The 20,349-nt window shown below is 49.3% G+C and overlaps 1 protein-coding gene across 16 annotated transcripts in view; it reads left to right on the top strand.

Moving 5' to 3' along the window:
• Positions 1–811: 811 nt before the first annotated feature.
• Positions 812–20,349, top strand: part of TSC22D3 (TSC22 domain family member 3) — a gene marked incomplete at its 5' end in the record, with an annotated part of 61,215 nt that continues 41,677 nt past the window's right edge. For 2 of the 16 annotated variants that reach the window (XM_081041830.1, XM_081041820.1), the window contains 2 exons: positions 1,519–1,921; positions 2,518–2,940. In XM_081041830.1, coding sequence (XP_080897956.1) covers positions 1,830–1,921; positions 2,518–2,940 — 515 coding nt within the window. Of the gene's footprint in view, positions 999–1,294; positions 1,936–1,955; positions 2,267–2,292; positions 2,434–2,517; positions 2,941–20,349 lie in introns of those variants that run through there. The other 14 variants (XM_081041824.1, XM_081041827.1, XM_081041821.1 and 11 more) reach the window with 14 other exon arrangements.

Genomic DNA, 20,349 nt, shown 5'->3' on the forward strand with positions numbered 1-20,349 from the left:
GTAAGAGGGTAAGGGAGGAGGGGCAAGGGGGAGGGGGGAGGGGGGAGAAGGACGGGGGAGGCGCGTATAAGGCCCACAGAACCATATAGATCCCATATACCGTGTTTCCCCGAAAATAAAACCGGGTCTTATATTAATTTTTGCTCCAAAAGTCACATTAGGGCTTATGTTCAGGCGATGTCATCCTGAAAAATCACGCTAGGATTTATTTTCGGGTTAGGTCTTATTTTTGGGGAAACAGCATAAGACCACTTGGGAACAGGCATTTGTTGGAAGCCCTTTGCTCTTAATAACAGGGTTGATGCTTGCGGCACCTGGAAGGAATTTCAAATCTGTGGAGTGGCTCTGCCCTGATTAATGTCCAGGTGTTCAGCTTGGTAGTGCAAAGTATCTACCTTCTTCTTCCTGCTGTTCTCAGAACCAATGCGGTGTGGATTCCAGTAGGAGGCAGCCCGGGTGGCGTCTCCCAAAGATCCAACTCCGCGCCGCAGGCAGAAAATGCTCGACGTCTTGACCACTAGGTGGCAGTACGTACTGCTCTATGGCTAAGGCCCTGGGCTTGTGAATGAAGCGAGCTGAAGGGGGGTGGGGAGTGCTGACTGAAACGAAAATACATTTGAGTTTTATGTGAAAACTGAACATCATGAATATTTGGAACTCTTTTCAGGAACCAATAATTATTGAATTCTATATAGTCAGAGTACTCCGCGTGTGTAAGTCGTGGAAGTCTACCGGTCGCCCACCCAGAACATCCCCACGTCTCGTAGAGCGCGGGTATGACCCGGGGCACCAGCCTGCCTCGCTCTCCGCAAATCTGCCCTTTCACCTTGCCTCAGCTCTAGCCACAACAGGCAGTTTCACGACACCCCCCAGTGCTCGCTAATCGCGTCAGTACGTGTCTTGAGAGGGTAAGGGTCAGAAAAGAAAGAGAGCAAGTTTGGAAAAATAGGGGAAGCTAAAATGAAGTGAAGAGAAATGGAGAAAACCGAGGAGAAAGAGTGAGTGCTGAAGTGAGGAAAGCGAGGGGAAAATAAAATAAGGGAAACGAAGGGGGAAGACCTTGAGGAGAGAAAAAGAACCGGCGCGAGAAGGGGTAGATGAGGAAGTACGGAAAAGGAGAAAAAGAAATAAGGAAAGAAAGGGAAGAGCGAAACGGGTAGAGAGAGAGAGACAGAGAGAGAGAGAGAGACAGAGAGAGAGAGAGAGAGAGAGAGAGAGAGAGAGAGAGAGAGAGAGAGAGAGAGAGAGAAAAGAAAGACAGGGATAAGAAGTGCAGAGGGAAGGGTGCGGGGCCGGGGAAAGGGGGCGAACGGGGAAGAGAGAAGAGCGAGGGAGGGAGAAGGGGCCGGGCAGCGGGGAGCCGGCCGGGGGAGCTGGCATTCCCGGAAGCTGGGACGGAGATCGCCTCCGTTGGGGTTCAGGGAAGAGAGGAGAGAGCGAGTGTGTGGGGGGTGGGGGTGGGGGTGGGGGCGGACATAAATGAAGTGAGAAGAAAGGGACAAAAACCGAGGAGAGTTTGAGCGTGCTTCTGTGAGTTTTGTTTAAGGCGTTTATTGGGTCCTCCTGATGTGTGCCTGGCACGCTCAGACTCTCTTCAGGGGAAGCCGTTCCCTTTACCCGTCGAAACCAGGGTTATGCTTCGCACCCCTTGAAAAGAGACTTGTGGAGGGCAGCGGTGTTAAGACTGTAACTAGACGGGCTCTCGAGGGCGGTGTCTCTCCTGTAGGGGGACCCGTCTGCTGTGGGACGAGGGAAATTTGCCCTCCCGCCGAGCAGAGCGGGGCGGCGCGGCGGCCCCAGTCCGGCGGTTTGTAGATTTCTGACGGAGTATGCGCCGTGAGCGGCGAGACAACCCGAGCCCAGGCGCTGGGCGCCCGGAGGGAGGGAGAGCGGGGCCGGGCTCCCCGGAGAGCGGGCGAAGGTGTGAGCCACCGTGTGGGTGTGAGGGCGTGTGGATGAGGCGGGGCTGGGGGTTGAGGGCAGGCCGTGGGGCCGGAGCCCGCCGGGATAGCGGCGCAGGAGCAGTCTCTGCCGTCCCCCCGGGGCTAATTTACTGGCTGTCACGGCCCCGTGCGGGCTCCTGGGCGTGTAGCTCGCTCTCTGGCTCACTCGCGCTCCACTCCTGCCACCGTTCAGCCGGCACAGCCCAGGGGAACCCGAGAGAGGGCGAGCCAGCGAGCCAGGGAGGGAGGGATCGAGGAGGAGAGAACGAGGGCGCGCCTCGACTTTCCCTCGGCCGTGCTGCCCGCCCTTCCTGCTGCCACAGGTCCGCCCCGAGCCCCAATCACACTTGGGAAACTTGGGACAACGTTGGGGCCGCGTGCGGCACCTCGGGGGACGGCCCGGGCCTCTAGTGAAGGGGAAAAGGAGGAGGAGGAAGAGAAGGAAGTGAGCCCCAAGGATCCGCTCCGAACTGTTTATCCAGCTGTTTCTGTTCGTACCCGGAGCAGCACAGCCAGGAGGGGGCCGATCCGAGGGTGGTTGGCTGGAGGCGCTAATTTCCAACTCTTCTCGCAGCTTGTCTTTTCCAGACACCGTGGAGTCCCCTAAGGACAGCCCGGAGGGCGCGCACCTGCCAGCCGCCCCCGACCAGGCAGGTCAAGCTGCCCCCGAACCTGAAAAGATGGCCCGGCCCAAGACCGACTGCCGCTCACCTGTCGGTCTGGACTGCTGCAACTGCTGTCTGGACCTGGCCCACCGGAGCGAGCTGGGAGACAGCAGCGGGGAGAACAACAGCCCCGGCAGCCCTACCGTGAGCAACTTTCGGCAGTTGCAAGAGAAGCTGATCTTCGAGAACCTCAACACTGACAAGCTCAACAGCATAATGCGGCAGGATTCGCTAGAGCCGGTGCTGCGGGACCCCTGCTACCTGCTCAACGAGGGCATCTGCAACCGCAACATCGACCAGACCATGCTGTCCATCCTGCTCTTCTTCCACAGGTGAGGTGCCGGCCAGATGGGTGGGCGCGCGTCTGGGGTTGCACCAGCCTCTGCTGGACTCTCACCTGACAGAAGGGGCCACCGGGACACTGTGGAGGTCGGGCTCACAGGTTGCTGTGACTGGACCCCAAAGCTCCCCAGGATCCTTATGGGGTGGAGGGGACTCCTGACAGATAGGAGCTCTGTTTTGAAGGGTTCCTGCAGAGGCTTTCCTAGTGAGGTGCTGCAGTCTAGAAGGTGACCAGAGCCCTGGATGGTCTGGGAGTAGCTGGTGGCACCCCTTCCTCCAATGCACAATTTCCACCATTACGTTGGAGATTCTGCGGTGGATGTTCTTGGGATCTGAGTCCCAGGTTCTCAGAAGCCCATTTTTAACTACCGATTTGAACTCCGACTGAAACTGCAAGGGCATCTAAATTACTGAGTGGCCCTGACTGACAGTGAGGACAAGCAAAATGTCAAGACAAATGAAACAGCTGCTGATGTGTGGGTGGATGGGGAACAAGAGAAATTAAGACACTGGTGAGAATTTCTTGAGACTCTGGATGGGAGGACCCCCACCCCCTCTATGGATCACAGCCTTCAATTTCCGATGATGGCTAAAAGCAGCCTCAGAGAGATTCCTAGGATGAAAGAGTGGATGAATCCATGTCATCACACGTGTGTGTTCAGACTTTCTAGAAATCCTGCTGAAGGGCAAGGACAGGAGAAGGGAGGGGAGAAACACAGTGGGAAGCCCCAAAGTGGCTGCTGTCCTCTAGTCTGAGACACTTTGGTAAGAGCCAGTCTTTGGCGGGACAACTGTGGCCATTTTGAGGCAAAGGAGGCAACTTCAGGAAAGCCAGCCACCCCCTGTGAGTTTGGTGTTCTTGGAGCCATAGGAACAGGGCACCAGCGTGCGTACGTGTGTGTGGACAGGGTGGATTTTATTTTTTCTCAAAGATGCAGGTTATGTACAAAAAAGAGAACCCTGCTGTGGGAGACCTGGAGTGTGTGGAGTACAAGTCATGGCTCTACCTAACTGTGTGAGCCTCAGCAAGTCACCTGACCTCTCTGGTCTCTAAGGTTCCTTTTGGTTCTGAGATTCCAGGTCATGGGCAGGAGGTGTGTGCTCAGACAAGCTAATAAGAAATTGTGAGCACCTATAGAATATTTGAATAATTGGACGGCTTTTCAGAGAGGCACCAATAGAACGTTTTAAAGGCTATCATCGCGATAGGCAGGTACTACCCTCAGTCAGTGCTCAGACTGTTTGCCTCCTCAGCTCCAGAAGTTCCAGGAGGGGCAACAGAGCTGCCGACTTTGTTAGCATTATCATAACAAGTTGTATTTCTCAGGCATTTGCAATGCCATCAAAACCCTTTCTCATCTATTATTTCACTTTAGGCATCAATTTATCTCATTTTCTCAAAGAAACCAGGCCGCATATGAACAGATTTCTAAGGAATCTTCATTTCTGGTGAAAGATTACTACAAGCGTATTCAGACCACAGATGCTGTAGCCCTGTGGAGCAAAAGCCCTGACAGGCTCCTGACAATCCAGCGGGGCTTGGTAGGAGAGAAGCCGGTGTGCGGGGGGAGGGGTGGCTTGGCAGAGACACTTGGAAACAGCACCTGTCACATTTGTACTCTTTCAACTGGGAGAGAAACTGCCCCAAATGTCCTTGATGATGTGTAAGAGGGGACACTTCCCCAGCTTGGTTCCTAGGCTCTGGGCCTGTGAAAGTCAGATCTAGGTGAGTGAGGTGTGAGGCTGAGAGCTGAAGATCAAAGTGTTCTCTTGCGCCACACCTTGGGAGGCTTTCTGGTTGTGTGGGTTTCTTGAACAGAAAGACCTCCTGTGTCACCTGGTCCATTGACACCTGTCTATTGATGCTTAGTTCTTAGCAATGCCTAGAAATGCTACAGAATAGGGATGGGGGCACTGGTGGTGGGAACAGGGCAAATTATTAGGAAGGTGAATGAACCTGAGCACCCTGCCTCCTGGGATCACAGGGACTCTTGGTTGGTTCCAAATAGCTAAGCAGTGAACAGCAAGCCCTTCCTTGAGGCTGGGGAGTGACAGGGTCCTGTGGTGATAGCCGTCCGGTTCTAGCAGGATGAAGCATTCTTGCATTTTTTTTCTTGGCAACTAGGACCTTAGAGATTGGGGATTCTGAATTTGGTTTAGGATTTGCCCAGAGCGACATGCTCCTTAGTAGTAGTAGGAGACCGTTATTGCTTGGTCACGGCACTGCTCCAATATCTAAGCTGGACAGTCTTCTCCTGAGTGAAAATTTCCTCTTTCTTCATTTATTCTCTGGGTTTCTATCTTTATACCTAAGCCATCAGTTTTACTTCTGTTGCATTTAATGGTTTGATATTTCAAATGCCATCATTTTTACTTCTATTTAATGATGTGATATTTCAAATTCCTGTTTGCGTGTCTTTTTCTTTTAATTTGTCTACTTTGAAGGCCACCTCTCCTCCCGGAGAAGAGACTCTCCTTGCCTTTCCTCTTCCCCACCCCCCAGCCCAATTGCAGCCCATTTCCCTACTGGAAGGGCTCCTATATTCTTGGGAGGGATGGGCGGGGCACATTCTTGATTTCTATCTGGTTTGTCTACTTTGACCTATCCCTCCCTCCAAACTTAGCTCTTGGTGTCCTTGGAACACAGAACATAAGCAATTTGAGGGTAAGGTTGTGTTTTATACTCACTTGCTTTTCCCTGGATTTCCAGTTATACAACCAAAGGATTTTGGTTTTGTTTTGGTTTGGTTAGATGACTGCTTAATCATTAGTGTAACAATTGTAAAATGTAAAGATTTTACAACTTTAAACTAGTCTTGGGAAATCCTTATTAAGATTTAAATGTGATTTTTTTTTTTCGGTTTGAACCACATGTGTAAGTCTAATAGCCTGGAAGAAGTCCTGATGCATAGTGCTGTGTGTATACCCTTGAATCAGTGGGAATGGGCATGCAGTTTGTTGGTATGTAAATGGTGTCACTAAACGATTGGGAGGTGTGTTTTAAACACTATCCCTTCGATCTTATGTTAGGTAACTAATAATTATAATAGATTAATAGCTAACACTTACTGGGCATTTGCAGTGTGCACTAAGCATTATGTATGCATAATTTCATTTAATATTTATACCAACACAATGAAATGGGTGCTATTGTCTCCCTTCTTCATTTTATAATGAAGGAAATTGAGGCTTGGGAAAATTAAGGAACTTGCCCAATGCCTCATAATGAAAAGCAGAGCAAAACTCTAGAGATCAGTCAGACACTAAAGACTTGTCTATTAAGAAAGCATTGTTAAGCAGAGGTAAATATTAGCCAAGAGACTAACCAAATGATTAAAATGTGCTTATTAGGTAGGGTGACCAACTACCCTGTTTAGGGACGTAAGCCTTTCGATGCTCAAACTTGAACAGCCCCGGGAAACGGGGATAGTTTGTCACCCTATTATTAGGGGATTCCACCTTATCATTTAAATATGCTTCTAAAACTGGAAAATAGTAATAGTAGGAGATTTAGGTGGCCAATAAAATATGCTGGGCAAACAGCTAAAACTTCCAATTTAAATGTAGCCTATGAAAAAAACTGGCAAAGGTGAAATTTAAGGGGCCTTAATTCTCTGATCAGTAAGGTGTAGCAAGTGGAAAGGGGAGCTTTTGTGGTATTCTGTTGTTGTAACCTCAAATTTATTTCTAAGATTTTATCCAAAACTTCTTATTTTTTTAAATTTTTTTAATGTTTTTTTTTATTATTGGGATGACAATTGTTAGTAAAATTACATAGATTTCAGGTGTATAATTCTATATTACATCATCTGTAAATCCCATTGTGTGTTCACCACCCGGAGTCAGTTCTCCTTCCATCACTATATATTTGATCCCCTTACCCTCATCTCCCACCCCTCACCCCACTTAACTTCTTAATCAGCTCTATCCTGCCTTCAGTCCCTGAGCACACCTGCCCAGGATAGTCTGAGATATTCAGAATTGGAGCTCCCTTTCAGCTCTAAAAGCCCTCGGAGCCTACCTTTAAGCTTCTCACCTGGCACCAACTAGTTCCCACACTTAGATGCTCAGAAAATAACAATAGCAAAGATTTCTAATTGTTTTGTGCGTGCTAGATTCATTTAACTTTCCCTGTTGGGTTGATATATAGTAGTAAGGGGAGAGATCAAGTTTCCAAGAAAAATTTATTGCATAAATAAATATTCGTGCTTCTCTAAGTGAGTCTTAGAATTCATGATTTCATAAATGTATATTCCTGGACCTGACTTCTGAGGACGTAGCCACTTACATGGTGTGATTTGAGGGGCAAAACTACTCTCCCGCATGCCTGCTGTAGCGCTTAAATTCATACTCTAGGATTCAATTCTCTGTCCAGGTACCATCTAAAACTTCTCTCCTATAGCACAGTGGTATGTGGACCACACCGTGAGAAACCCTGAATTAGAGATTGCAACCCTTTGTCAACTAATTTGACATTTGATTTTGACGATGGAGTTCTTTGCTGTTGAGAGGTTTTGAGTTTCTGTGTGGTTAAGCCTGCCTTTCTTTGCCTTTGTGATTTTTGCTTTTGGTATCAAGCTTCAAAAGTCCTTCCCTAGCCCAAGGTAATTTAAAATAACTATTTCCTGAGTGCCTAGTGGTCTGACAAAGAATAGGCACTCTTAGATTAAGGCACATTTCCTATTAAAAACACAAATGCATTTGCAACTTAACATTCCTGGTTTGGATACCTCATCAGAATCTCGATATAAAAGAAACTGTCTTTTTTGCTGAGGCACAGATGGGAATTCTATGTGCTAAGTGGCCTATGAGTGACTCTAGTCCTCCACCAGCACACCTACCATATATATAATGTATATAAACTATCTGTGTATTACATATGCATATGTTACACATAGAGCAGTAAATCGTATATAACAAAATGTGTCACTCTAACCATGCTAAGCATATAATTCCGTGGCATTAGGTACACTCACAGTGTTGTGCAATCATCACCACTATCCAATTCCAGAACTTCGTCATCATCCCAAACAGAAACTCTGTACCTATTAAACAATAACCTCCCCCTTCTCCCCTGGCCCCAGCCCCTGGGAATCTCTAGTCTACTTTCTGTCTCTGAATTTGCCTATTCTAGTTTTTTCATGTAAGTAGAATCATATTATATGTGGCCTTTTGAATCTGGCTTCTTTCACTTAGCATCATGTTTTCAAGGTTCGTCCATGTTGTAGCATGTATCAGTGCTTCATTTCTTTTTATGACTGAATAATATTCAAGTGTATAGATATTCACCATTTTGTTTATCCATTCATTCGTCCATGGACACTTGGGTTATTTCCACCTGTTGGCTTTGGTGAGGAATGCTGCTATGAACATTGGTGTACAGTTATCTTTTTGAGTCCCTTCTTTCGATTCTTTTGGGTCTCTTCCTAGGACTGGAGTTGTCCAGCACCTAATTTTCAACCCAATTTTGTAGTCCTTTGGTCATAGTCCACATAAATATAGTAACTCTCATGAAAGGAGCAAATGTCTGTTTCTTTAAGGAGAATGCCCCCCCCCCACCTGAGTCAGCTGCTGGTGCTAGTGATTATAATGTAAAGAGAGCTAAGAAGTTTAACAAAGTGATGGAAATACAAGTTTTATGGGAGAAATGATGCATTTTCTGGATGCTCATGAATAAGGGACAGGCAAAAGTCTTAGTGCGTCTCTCATGAATGACCAGGGTCTACCCTGATTTGTGTCCCAGGGCTCACTTTTTAAAGGACTAGCGAGTGGCATCTTTACTCATCATCGACTGCTTTGGGTGGATTTGTTCATCCTTCATTCAGGGTGACGGCTCACAGGGAGTAGTGTTCTCTGGGAATGGGATGTGGGAAAGCCAAGTTTGGAGACGAGAGGTAGGGATCGAGGCTAGAGTCCATGAAAGGCCTGCTGCAGTCTGGGGCTCTGGACAGCATGAGAGCTTGGGAGGCCTGGATGGAAGGTTCATGTTCTTAAAGAAAAGTGGCAGGACCAGAGCATGACTTTTACCTGCTTCTCCAGTTTTCCAGGAGTGGACCCATGTGAGTCCACACCTCAGAAAGTAACTCTTTCCAGGGTGACCTTATTTTCCCTCTCCGCCTGAAGAGAAGGTTAACACTCTTGCTTATATTTGCACTTCCAGATAAAATAACAAACTCTAAATTCCAGGTAGAGCGTTGGCTCCTTTCCAGAACAGATCCTGAAGGCCAGGGAGTCTGAGTCAATGGAGATGGATGTGTCTGGCCACGACTGCGAGGGTCTCCGGATTCCCTGAGTTATGGAGCTCAGCAGAGCCCTTGTCCCCACCTGCTGGGCTGGCTGGGAGGAATGAGGGCGGTCGTGTCTGCACCTGGTGGTGGCCGTTGTGCTGTGTTTGCTCATCGCAATTCTGCTTCTGCCTGAACTTTCTCCTCTTATGTAAGGCATCCCTCAATATAAGTACAAAGCCGCAATGGGCGATGGCGGGCCAAGTTTACATAACTAAGGGGTTGGTCTCATGCACTACAGCCTCTGGAGCCCCAGACAAGCCAACGCGCTGAGTGGGACTGAAGCTTGGGGCCACTTGGTGGGGCACTCTGTGTGCTTGGTGCACTCAAGGGAGAGCATTCCATGACCACAGGGGTCAAAAAGACAAAATGTCCCTTTTAGATGAAGAGAGGAATAATGACCCAGGACACGCTGTGCTGTCCCAATACTTGCAATAATGGGAGAAGGGCTAGGGCTTCACTGCGGGTCTGCAGCTTTGGCAGAGCAGGCCCTCTACACAACCCCATGGACTAATGGGAACCTTGTGAAGCTCAGAAGGCTAGATCTCAAGTCTCAAAGCACGTTAGGTAAGGAGGCAGGGCAGGGAAGATGGCTTATGGAGGCCATTGTGGAGCTTCGTTAAGGCGTCCGGGTGGGGATGAGATGGGGGTCTGTGAGAGTAGAAAGCAAGCTTTTGCAAATCTGAACTCAAGCAGGAGAGAATCTTATCAGCAGGCAAGACAAATTCACTTCTACCTTCTAGCTGGAAATCCCTGCCCCAAAGTAGCTATCACTCTTTTGGAAACAGTTTAAGAAGTGTGAGATCACCGCCAGCACGGGAGACTGAATGGGAAGCTTTCCACTGTGCAGACACTAGCCTAAGGGGAAACAAGAGCTGGAAGCCTGTTTGGTCATTGATGCCCCAGGCACGCTATCAGCCTTCCTCCCCTGGGAGCCACTTTCCTCAAATAGGCCCAGCCTGAAATCAGGCCCTTGCCTGTGGATAGAGCACCACAGGGACCTTCCCCATCCTTCCTCGAAGGAAGAATTTACTCAGGAACAGCTTTGGGTATTCACCTCGCTTCCTCTTGTCTTCTCTTTAGGGGAGATGGAGAGCAGCTGCTCACAGCATAGGGGTCTGACCGGGATTTGGGATTTCCCCTGAGTTCTCTAGGCCAGTGATTGGCTACAGTTATCCCTGAGGAAGTGGGTGAGAAGTGAGCGGAAGGGAGATGGTTCCAGCGGCTCCTTCCTGGCTTACACCCCCCCCACACACACACACACACCTCCCATTTAGCCTTACTCGCAGACTAGACTGGGCCTAGGCCAGCCTGAGGGCTCTGACTCATATCGCGCCCAGTGCCTTATGTAACAGATAGGTTACTGAAGCATCAAGCTTCTGCTTGTTCAGTGGCAGGCCTCTCTGGGGCCAGGATTCAGAAGCCTGCTGGGGGTCTAAATTGAGCTCATCATACTCCCAAAGGAAAAGCCTGCTCTCCCTAGTGTCAGGCAAGCAGTCTGCTCAGAGACAAGTACCAGGCTGCAAAGGTGATCCCCCTGGAACTCCCACAGTCAGCAGTAAATGTAGGCAGGCAGGTGAGCTGCTGTGGGCTGAGTCTGGTTTAGGGCTTGTCGGGGGAGGGAGCCCCCTGCTATCACCTGATAGTACCTTGCTAAAAAGGGACAGCCTGCTGCCTCGGGGGGAGGTACAGAACAGGTCTCAGAAGTCCCTCTTCCTTTTTTATCTGCTTGTTGGTTCAGGAACTACTCTGGGGACCCCAAGCAGAAGGGTTTACGGGAAGCTGGAGGAGCTGTTTAAAGGAAGGCCCTAAAAGACCCAATTCCCAGTCCATTCTCCATGAAGTCTCCAAGTCCCCAGGCCGGCCTGAATTCTCGATGATTCTCAGCTGTCTTCCTGGCCTATTCAGTAAATTACATTACTGCCTTGGTACAACTGAGCCCCCAGTAAAGTCAGGCTGCTTGGATTCTATGACATGTTTTTCTAATAAGCTCATTTGACTATCACAGAATAGCCCCATGAATCTAATATTCCATTGGCTCAAAGTTTGTGACTAAACCAGTAGGTCCTCTTCGTGCCTTCCCTTGCCTTTACCCAGCCTGTCCCATTGTGTTGGTGGCGGGTAAGTGCCTCAAAGGCTGAGGGTGGCTCGGGGTGCTGCTCTCCAGTCAGAGAAAGAAGAAACGGGAAATAAAGTAAAAAAAAAAAAAAAAAAAAAAAAAAAAAAAAAAAAAAAAAAAAAGGCAGCTTGGGGATAACCAGTAGGTCTGGTTGCATCCAAAGCTCAGACACATTCATCCTCAGACAAGTTCAAGACCATCATCTCAGTGCTCCGGAGAGCTGGGCTTCCCAAGTCCCCTTGCTCACAGCCAGAATTCGGTCAATAGCGGGGGCCTGAGGTGGAAATGCAGCATTTCCCTTCCTCGAGACCTCTCCCAGGCTTCTAGCCACTCACTTCTCCCTATCCTCCTTGCTCTTTCAGTTCATAGTCAGTGCCGAGTGAAAAAAGAAACAAACAGGGAAAAAAAGAATAGGAAAAAAACCCTGCTCAGTGTTAAGGCAACATACTCTGCCTGCTCAGGTGCACAGCAAATGAATGATGGCAGCACCTCATTCAGCCTTGTACTGAGTGACCAAGCACTTCAGTGAGTCCATCCCTCCTATTTGACCAAGGGCCTGCAATTTATTGAGCACTTACTATGGATTTATCGAAGGCCTCCCTGCTGAGCATGGTAGAGGACACGGCAGGTGGCAGAGACTAGGGCAGGACCGCAGGACCGTGGGGAGCTGAGAGTGTAGCCGGGGGAGTAGAGCAGCTCTACCCACGGCAGGTGGGGAACAAAGTAGTGCCACTGGGGCTCTTGCTCCTGGAGGGAAAAGCTTCACGCTTATGGTGCCCGGGGTCTGCAGGGCCAGAGCGTGGGCAGTGCCAAAGCAAACTAGGAAGGGAGAGTCTCTTTATGGTGGCAGCTTCTATCAGAGCCTTAAAGAATGGGTTGGCTTTGGCATTGTGGGAAGTGGCTGCAGGCTTTCTGGTCAGGAGAGGGGAGGGGGACCTTGCCATCCAGTGGGGCTCATGGGTAGAAAGGGCCTGGCCTTGGGTAGAGATAGCGAGGAATACTTTCCATTCTTTCTGGGCTAGAACCCAGAGTCACCAAGGTTCAGGAATGAGAAAAAGGCCCACTCTAGCCCTCTTCCCATACCCCTCTCAGACTCAGAGCAAGCTGGCCCCTAGCAGTCTCCGTTTAAGGACCCGGGCTAGCCCTGGATGGGTGGAGGCCTTTCAGGACCTGGGAGCAGGAAGGCACCTCTCTTGGTGCCTGGAGAAAGCCCACTGGGACCAGGAGGGTTGAGCTTGGTAGTGCAGTCTGGGGCTGACACCAGAGGAGCCTGGGATGTGGCTTCATACCTGTGCACCTCTGGCCTCAGTCTCCACTAGGGCCCTTTTGAGGTGGGTAACTCCGATGGGGTTTCACAGTGCTCCCATGAGAATATACAGAGGGTGCCAAAAAAATGTATACACATTTTAAGAAAGGAAAAAAAACTGTATTAAAATTTCACTGATGGTAACCATTTTGAGCACCTCTTGGCATTGCAGAAGTCAAAAGTGGCTTGTATTCACCTTTTGTTATCAATATGTATTGAGTATTACAATTTTAATACAGTTTTCCTTTCTTAAAATGTGTACACATTTTTTTTTTGTATATACCATTTGCCCAAGTCTCTCTGGAAAAAAAGTTGCTGGTGGCCCCTCAGGGTGTCATTTTAGCCTTGTTCACACGTGGGTCAAACCCTTTGTTCCCAGATGCCCAATAAATGACGGCCCTGGGACAGGGCTGAGCAACAAGGGAAGCCTCAAGAAGACAGGAAAGGAGAGGGAACTGGGGTAGGAAAAGGAACCAGCCTCAGGTCACCTGGGGAAGGAGGGTGTTGCTTATGCCCAGCAGTGCTCGGTGGCTTTCTGGGGCCCTTTCCCACAGGTAGTATCCTGTGCATCCATTTCCCACTAGTGCTCTGGAGAATTCACACTTAATTTCACGAACAGATTCAGTCAATAACAAATCTTGCACACCTTCCATGTGCCAGGCTCAGTGTTAGGCACTGGGAATAGAATGGGAAACTCACAACAGGCACGGGCACAGCCATCATGGAATAGCCAGTGGAGTGGGGGAGATGGACATCAACCAAATAATCACACTAATGAATGTGTAATTTCAAACTAAGTGCCAAGAGGGAAAAGGAATGAGCTTCTGTCAGAGAGCATAACAAAAGATCAGGCAAGTCTTCCTGAGGAAGTCATACTTGAGCTAAAGAAATGAATCTCGAATGCTGAAATTCTAATCATCTGACCCAGGCCAAAGGAGACATTTTTAGACAGGAGTTTCAAAAGATCCCCTGAAACCGTATCATGTAGGTAGCTGCTCACACCCCTGGTAATATCTTTGTGGCCAGCAGGTCCAAAAGTAGAGGGCTGACAATATTCTGACAAGAGGAAGAAATGAGTTTCAAGCCCACAGAGCAACTAGTACTTAATCCTTTGCTAAAAATAGTCCATGACAGTATGGAAATGTGTAAAGACTGGCCCTGGGAACTGGTGATAACGTGGGTATAGCGGGGCGGGGGGGGGAGGAAAATTTGTTTTTGTAAATTATTTACTGTAAAGGAAAAAAAAAGGGGAGGGTCGTCTGGGTTTTCTTTGCCCTTTGCAGGCCTCCTTCTAAGTTACTATGAATGCTTCTCATTGTACAGAGGCAGTGGGGACAGTGCTTTGGACTGCATGCCTTTCTGGGGCTCGAGGTGTAAATTTTCTGGGCTTCAAATGTCAGATATTTGTCTGAAAAACAGCCTGAGTGCAGAAGGGAAGGGAGGCTACACCTCTGAGAGGGGCAAAGAAATTGATCGAGGGGCTCCAAAGAGCTTTCATGGCAGAGGGGAAATTCCACACAATGTCAAGGCAAGTGACAGCTGAGAGCTCAGCATGCTCCAAGGGAGTCTGATTGTATAGGGTCCAGATAGGGCTGATAAGACTTTAGCCAACAGGAGGGAAGCCTGGGACTTCAGAGGGCTGTGGGGCCAGGCTGTAGGAACTAAGATGAGTGATCTAGGAGGAGTTCAAAGGTGGAGTGGAGGGTGGTAGAGAGAGAAAAGAGAGATTGATCTTCAAATATAAGAAAAGTCACAACTCAGAGATGGTGACTAGCTGTTTCCAAACCACAGTAGGAACAGAACAAGAGGAAACAGGCCTCTACTGTAGCATGAAGAATTGAGATTAGATAGCCGAAAGTACTTCCTGACTGCAAACATTCAGAGAAGCTAGATAAAATTACCATGGGGTGTTATAGTAATTTATAAATATGGGGAAGGTGCTGATAGTAGCAATAAAGAACTGGATAAAACTGTGAGAGGGCTGGTTATAAGGACCATGGACAGAAGGAGACAGACAGGTGGGGAAAGCAAAGGAGTCAGAAGCAGGTGCTTCTTAAGGAAAAGGAAAGTGCATGTGTTGTATGTGTAGATGAAAGTGTTTTCATGAAAATACTTTCCTGATAAAAGTGTCTATGAAATTCCATTGGAGGTTAGTCATTAAAACGAGCATATACTTTCCTGATACCGAATGGCGTGGGAGAATGGACTAAGGAGCTGGTAGGGTCCGGTCCCTCATCCTTCTCCCTTCTCATTTCCTAGCCAAATTAGCCTCAGTGGGGCACCCACCTTCGACAGTCGAACAATTTTGGGGAGCACCCTGGGGGCACTGGAGTAAAACTGCCCCCCCCCAGGTACTTGGAGAGGAGGAGGATCTCTCCTTTCATGTACACAGCAAACATTAGACAAAGGAGCTACAGTGTCAGTCAACAAACCAGGCAGGATCCTGAGGCAGGAAACTTACACTCTAGTGGTGGAGACAGATGTCAAATAATCACTACACAAATAATCACATCATTACAATCGATCGTAATGAAGGAAAGTTGCAGGACGCTGCGAGAATGTATGCTAAGGGGGCTTCCCCAGGGTTACAAAAATCCTCAAAAAGAAAAGAAGTCACCTTGTTAAAACCATGGGCACTGCATGTGCCCTTCTGGGGGAAATTCTTGCCCCAAATCCGTAGCGAAGGAAGGCAAAATGGACCCAGTCACTATTAATGCCCTAACATGTGGATTTTGAAGCTCGTCCGGTTCACTGAGGCACTCGGATAGCAGCAAACCCCCAAGGAAATATTCTCATTGCCAAGATTAAGCAGCCTTGATTTAGGCAGAGTGATTCTCTAAGGCCTATAATGGCCTATCAGCTGAAAATCAGGATCAGGAAGACTGACGAGCTCATCATTTGCCAAATGAACAGGATGAAGGTCAGTGAAGAGAATAAAGAACTAATGCACCGGAAATTATGCTTGAAACTGGCCCCCAGAAACAACCATGTCTCCAAAATGCTGTGTCTTCCGTCTCCTATTCAAATGTGGGAGGCTTTGCTAGCATGTTCTAGCATTCGCGGCAAGGTGTACGCCGGGCTGTTGAATACTGGGAAAACAGGAGCCTAGAGCAGGGTTGGGAGGTGCTGGCACTTGTGAGGGAGCTGGGAGGGGCTTCTCTGCCTTTGGAAGGCCCTGGAGGGGCCACTGAGGAGCAGAGAAAGACATTAGCCACCGTGTGTTCGTGACACACAGGGCCTTGCCACTCTGATGGACAACCACTGACAGATTCTCTGACTCGGCTAGTGACAACTTCTCTGGACCTCAGCTTCTTCATCTAGAAAATGGGGGAAGTGTGGTTGTGAAGGTTAAGTGAGAGGACGCTCCCAGGAAGCGCTCAGTAAGAGGGAAGCCTTTGTTATCTTAGGCAAGCCATATGTGGAGCCAGAACAAAACCTTCCCTGACTTGCCTTGCCTCCCTCTGTCACCAGTGCCCTCACTGACCCTTCCCTTGCTCCATCAGTCAGGAACCCTCTCCTGCTCAGAGCCAGCTAACACCTGCCACCCAGCCTGGCCGCTCTCTCCCTGTCAAGGCTTGCTTGCTCTCTGAACATTCTTCATTCACACTCAGATATGACTGAGAAGGTTTTCTTCCACTGGGGGGGGGGGGGCATGGGGGCGAGCTGCCAGGAGCTTTGGAATTTTTACCAAAGATCAAAACCTACAGAATCACAAGGTCACCCTGCTGGCACAGCTAGCAAATGGAGAAGGATCCCAGAGCGCAGTGGAGCTGGGCACCGCTTCTTCAAGACCTGGAGCTTTCTCCCTCCTGGTGTTGGCTGCCTGCACCTTCTGCCTCCTTGTGCATCTTAAATGGACACACAGAGGCTCAGAAATCCTAGGGCTTTTGCAACCCTTCAGTCTGACTCCCTCCCATTACAGATGAGGAAACTGAGGCCCAGAGTGGGGTGGGTACATGCCCAAAACCAAACAGCCAATTAGTGTCCAGCTAAAAAGAGAAACCATATCTCCTGATTCTCTGATCCAATGGCCTTCTGACTTCTCATCTCTAGACAGCTGTGCACATCCCATCCCAGTAGGTACACAATTTCTCCATGCCAGGAGACCAGCTCTGGGTCCACCTGATGCCAAAAACGGTGTTTTTTTATTTGATTTTATTTAATGGAATTGACCAGTGGTTTGGGTGTTATGGAGCCCCAGCCCTGGAATTCTGCTTCTGCTCAGGCTGGGGCTGCATGCCACAGCCACAGTCATGCAAGGGGGACAGAAAGGCCTGCTGTTTCGGGTTGGAAAAGAAATCAGTTGCTGAAACATTGGTCTTTTTGAAAGTTCCAACCACAGGGGCTGGCTGGCAGAGCCGCCGTCTGGGCTCCCCCGGAGGATCCGGCCCTCCCCTTCAGTCTGGGAGTTAGTTTAGGAAGCTGGCCCGGCCTCGGCAGAAGATCTGGAGGGCAGCTTTCGCCCCAGGAGCTCCAGCCTTCCCTCAGAGCCTGGGAGCCCCCAAGACTCAGAGCCGGGAACTTCCTCCCGCCTGCACAGCCGAGCCAGCCCAGGCTGGCCACGGGACTCCCTGAGCACTTTTTCTTCCGAGCCTGGGAAAGAGTTTTCAGTTGTTCCCGCCCTAGCCCGGCAGCTACAGAGTGAGGAGAGAGAGAGCTAGAGAGGGAGAGAGGAGAAAGCGCTGGAGAAGGAGAGGAAGAGGGAGAGGGGAAGGGGGGGAAGGAGGAGAGAGAGAGAGAGAGAGAGAGAGAGAGAGAGAGAGAGAGAGAGAGAGAGACAGACAGACAGACAGAAGGGGAAAGGAACCAACCCCAGCCAGGCAATCAAGGCTTCCCTGGGCAGTGTTGAGATGAAGGGGGAAAGGCTGGAGGAGCCCCAGCTTGTGGAGGAGACCCAGCTTGGGGAGGACTCTGAACTCCTGGAGGAGGCACAGTTCCTGGAGGAGCTACAGCTCGAGGTGGTAGAAAGTGGGTCAGATTTGGATCCAGAAGATCTGGGTTCGAGTCCCGACTTTGCCACCAATCTGATGCTTGAGCTTGAGTAAGTAACTCCTTGTCCTTCTGTGGGCTGCTTTCCCTACTTACAAAATGGGGGAGGGGACAGACAAGATGGTCTCTAAGGTCTCTTCCAACTCAGATAATTCTGGAAGACCACACCTGTGTGGATGGGATGCACGGACACTTGAGTAAGTCATTGAAACCCCTGATTGTTAGAATGGTGGGGGTGGGGGAGAGAGGGTTCACATGAACCAGGAAAAACAGGAGAAGGTGGTAAATGTGTTAAAAGTCATGACCCCAAGAGGGAGTCCAGGCTGACTGGAACATTAGGGTCAATGTTCAAAACTCAAGAATGATGGGCTTGGAATAGGGGAGTGAGGAGAACCAGGGTGTTTGGGGGTGTGGTCAATGCACAGTTGCTAATGAGCCCTTCCACCAAATGTCTCCCAGTGGCTCCTTCATCCTCAAAGCTCAGAATGTTTTTCTGAGTTCTTCATGTGTGTCTTTGCAGAAATTCTCAATCAAATTGGGGGCATTTTCACATCTTGGATGTTCACGTCCGGATCTAAAATAGAGCCTGAGAGGGATGAGACTGGCCCCTTGTCTTAGAAACCTCCTTGCTTGGTAAATCCCCTCTCTCACCAAACCCACCGCTGCATGACTCAGTGTAGGGACCTTTGAGAATTTGGTGGTTACTATATATAGCTACTCTCCCCCCACTCATGCACAGAGGAGCTACCAAAAACCAATGTGCTTGCTGAGTGTTGGTGTTTGGTGCATTTCACGGCATTCAGAATTCTTCAAAGTTGGTCAATCTTCTCTGGGCTATATAGTGAGCTTCTATAAGCCATAGTAGGTAACATTTCACTAACCAGAGAGTTCCTTGCCATCCCATGCGTAAGAACTTGGTGTTCCCTATGTGGCAGACCATCTTCAATGTCCCCTGCCAACCGTGTACCCACCATCATCTCCACTACTGTGGAGACTGCAGTGGGGAGAGTGACTAGAAAAAGAACCACCTGCACCTACCCAGACCGCTGCCCGCTGCCCTAGCACCCTCCCCTGACCACCGCACACCTGCTCCCTCGCTGCCGGCCCTCTTTCTTCTTAGCTCACTTTGTTCAACAAGCATTTCTTGCCGCTCAATCCATCATAGGTTCCTAAGGCTGAAAGGGATCTCAGAATTCCCTCAGGGAATAGGGCTGCACTGTACCGAGCCCTTAAGGTCCTCCTTGGCCCCTTAGAGTCTCCAGGTAGGGGAGATGAAGGGAGAAAGGGAGGGCAGAAGAGGGGAGGACAACAAGAAAGAGGAAGCTGGACTGTGCCACCACCCTCACCAAATAGAGTTGACACCTCTAAACAAACAAGGACACAAATAAGAATCTACATATGTCCTTTAAAGGTTGCAAAGTTTGGATCCTCACCTAGCATGCTCTTCTCCCCAAAGGGTTCCATGGACTAGAAGGTGTCTCCTAGTGGTGGTGGAAGCTAGGGTGCTTTGGGAGCTCCTAGAGCCCAGTGCATGGAGCTCCCAGCCTCAGCCCCAACTCTCTCGGAGCCTTTCTGCTGCTCTAAGAACTTTGTATACAGAGACTCTGAGAGCGGCCTGGTGAGATTAAGGAGGGTGGAGGGAAGGGTGGGGTGTTTATCTATTTATAATAACAACAACAAACATATGTAAGCCCCTGAAGGACCTTAACTCTCCAGCTGACACAGGAATCGCTTCTAAAGCATCCCCAGGGGTTAGGCACGCCCACTTGGCTTGAGGGCGTGCAAGCTCGCTCCCTTGTTGGTCAGCCTTGGTTGTTGGATGGTCCTTTGGTTTAGCCAATATCGCACATGTTTTTCTGCCTCGAAGAATGTTTTGCCCCCACTTAGCGTGTTCCTGCTGAGGGCCTACTTTGTCTCCTGACCACCAGGTGATCAGGCTCAAGGACCGGGCAGGGGTCACTGGCTTCCCAGGGAAGTCTGTGTTCCAACTAGGGACCCCATGTGATCCTGGCTTCCCCAGCTGCTGCAGGTTGCTGGGGCTACTGATGTGGGCTGGGGGCACTCCAGCCGAAGCAACCCCTAGGGCCAAGGCGGAGGAAGTCCACTCCACAGAGGGCACTGTCCGAGTTAAGTGAGGTCTAGTGTGCAATTCTCAGCAGGGGAAATAGCTCGAGGGAAGGAGCACTTGACTGAGAATAAGGGCCCTGTGTTCTGTTGTAAACTCCAGCCTTGGCTGGGGCTGGCACCTGAAAGGAGGAAAATAATAAGGGCCAGGGCCCTAGCCCTGAGAGGAAGGCGAGAGAGGCAGGCTCAGGATGGTATCCCAGCCATTCGGGCGGCCTAAAGCCCTGCCGGCTTTACATTGGAGGAGGAAATAAAGCCGTGCTTGTTGGAGTTGGGGACCATCTGCGTGCACTATACAGAGACCACTGTTTCCCTAAGCGTGGTAAACATACACTGGTGGTGTGCAAGCTGATTTTAGGTGGTAGGTGGACCAACTTTGTTTTTCTATTTTTATAGCTATTTATAAATTTAACATGTATTAGGGGGAAATGTATCTAATCCATACACCCTGTAATTTCAAAAATATTTCTAAGGTGGAGGCATTTTTAAGAAGTGAATCTGCTTTAAGTTATTTTAGAGAAAATAGGAAATAAATAGCCTGCCGACAGCACTAACATATGGCCAACATCTTGACAAG

Source organism: Rhinolophus hipposideros (assembly GCF_964194185.1).
Source record: "Rhinolophus hipposideros genome assembly, chromosome: X".
Lineage (NCBI taxonomy): Eukaryota > Metazoa > Chordata > Mammalia > Chiroptera > Rhinolophidae > Rhinolophus > Rhinolophus hipposideros.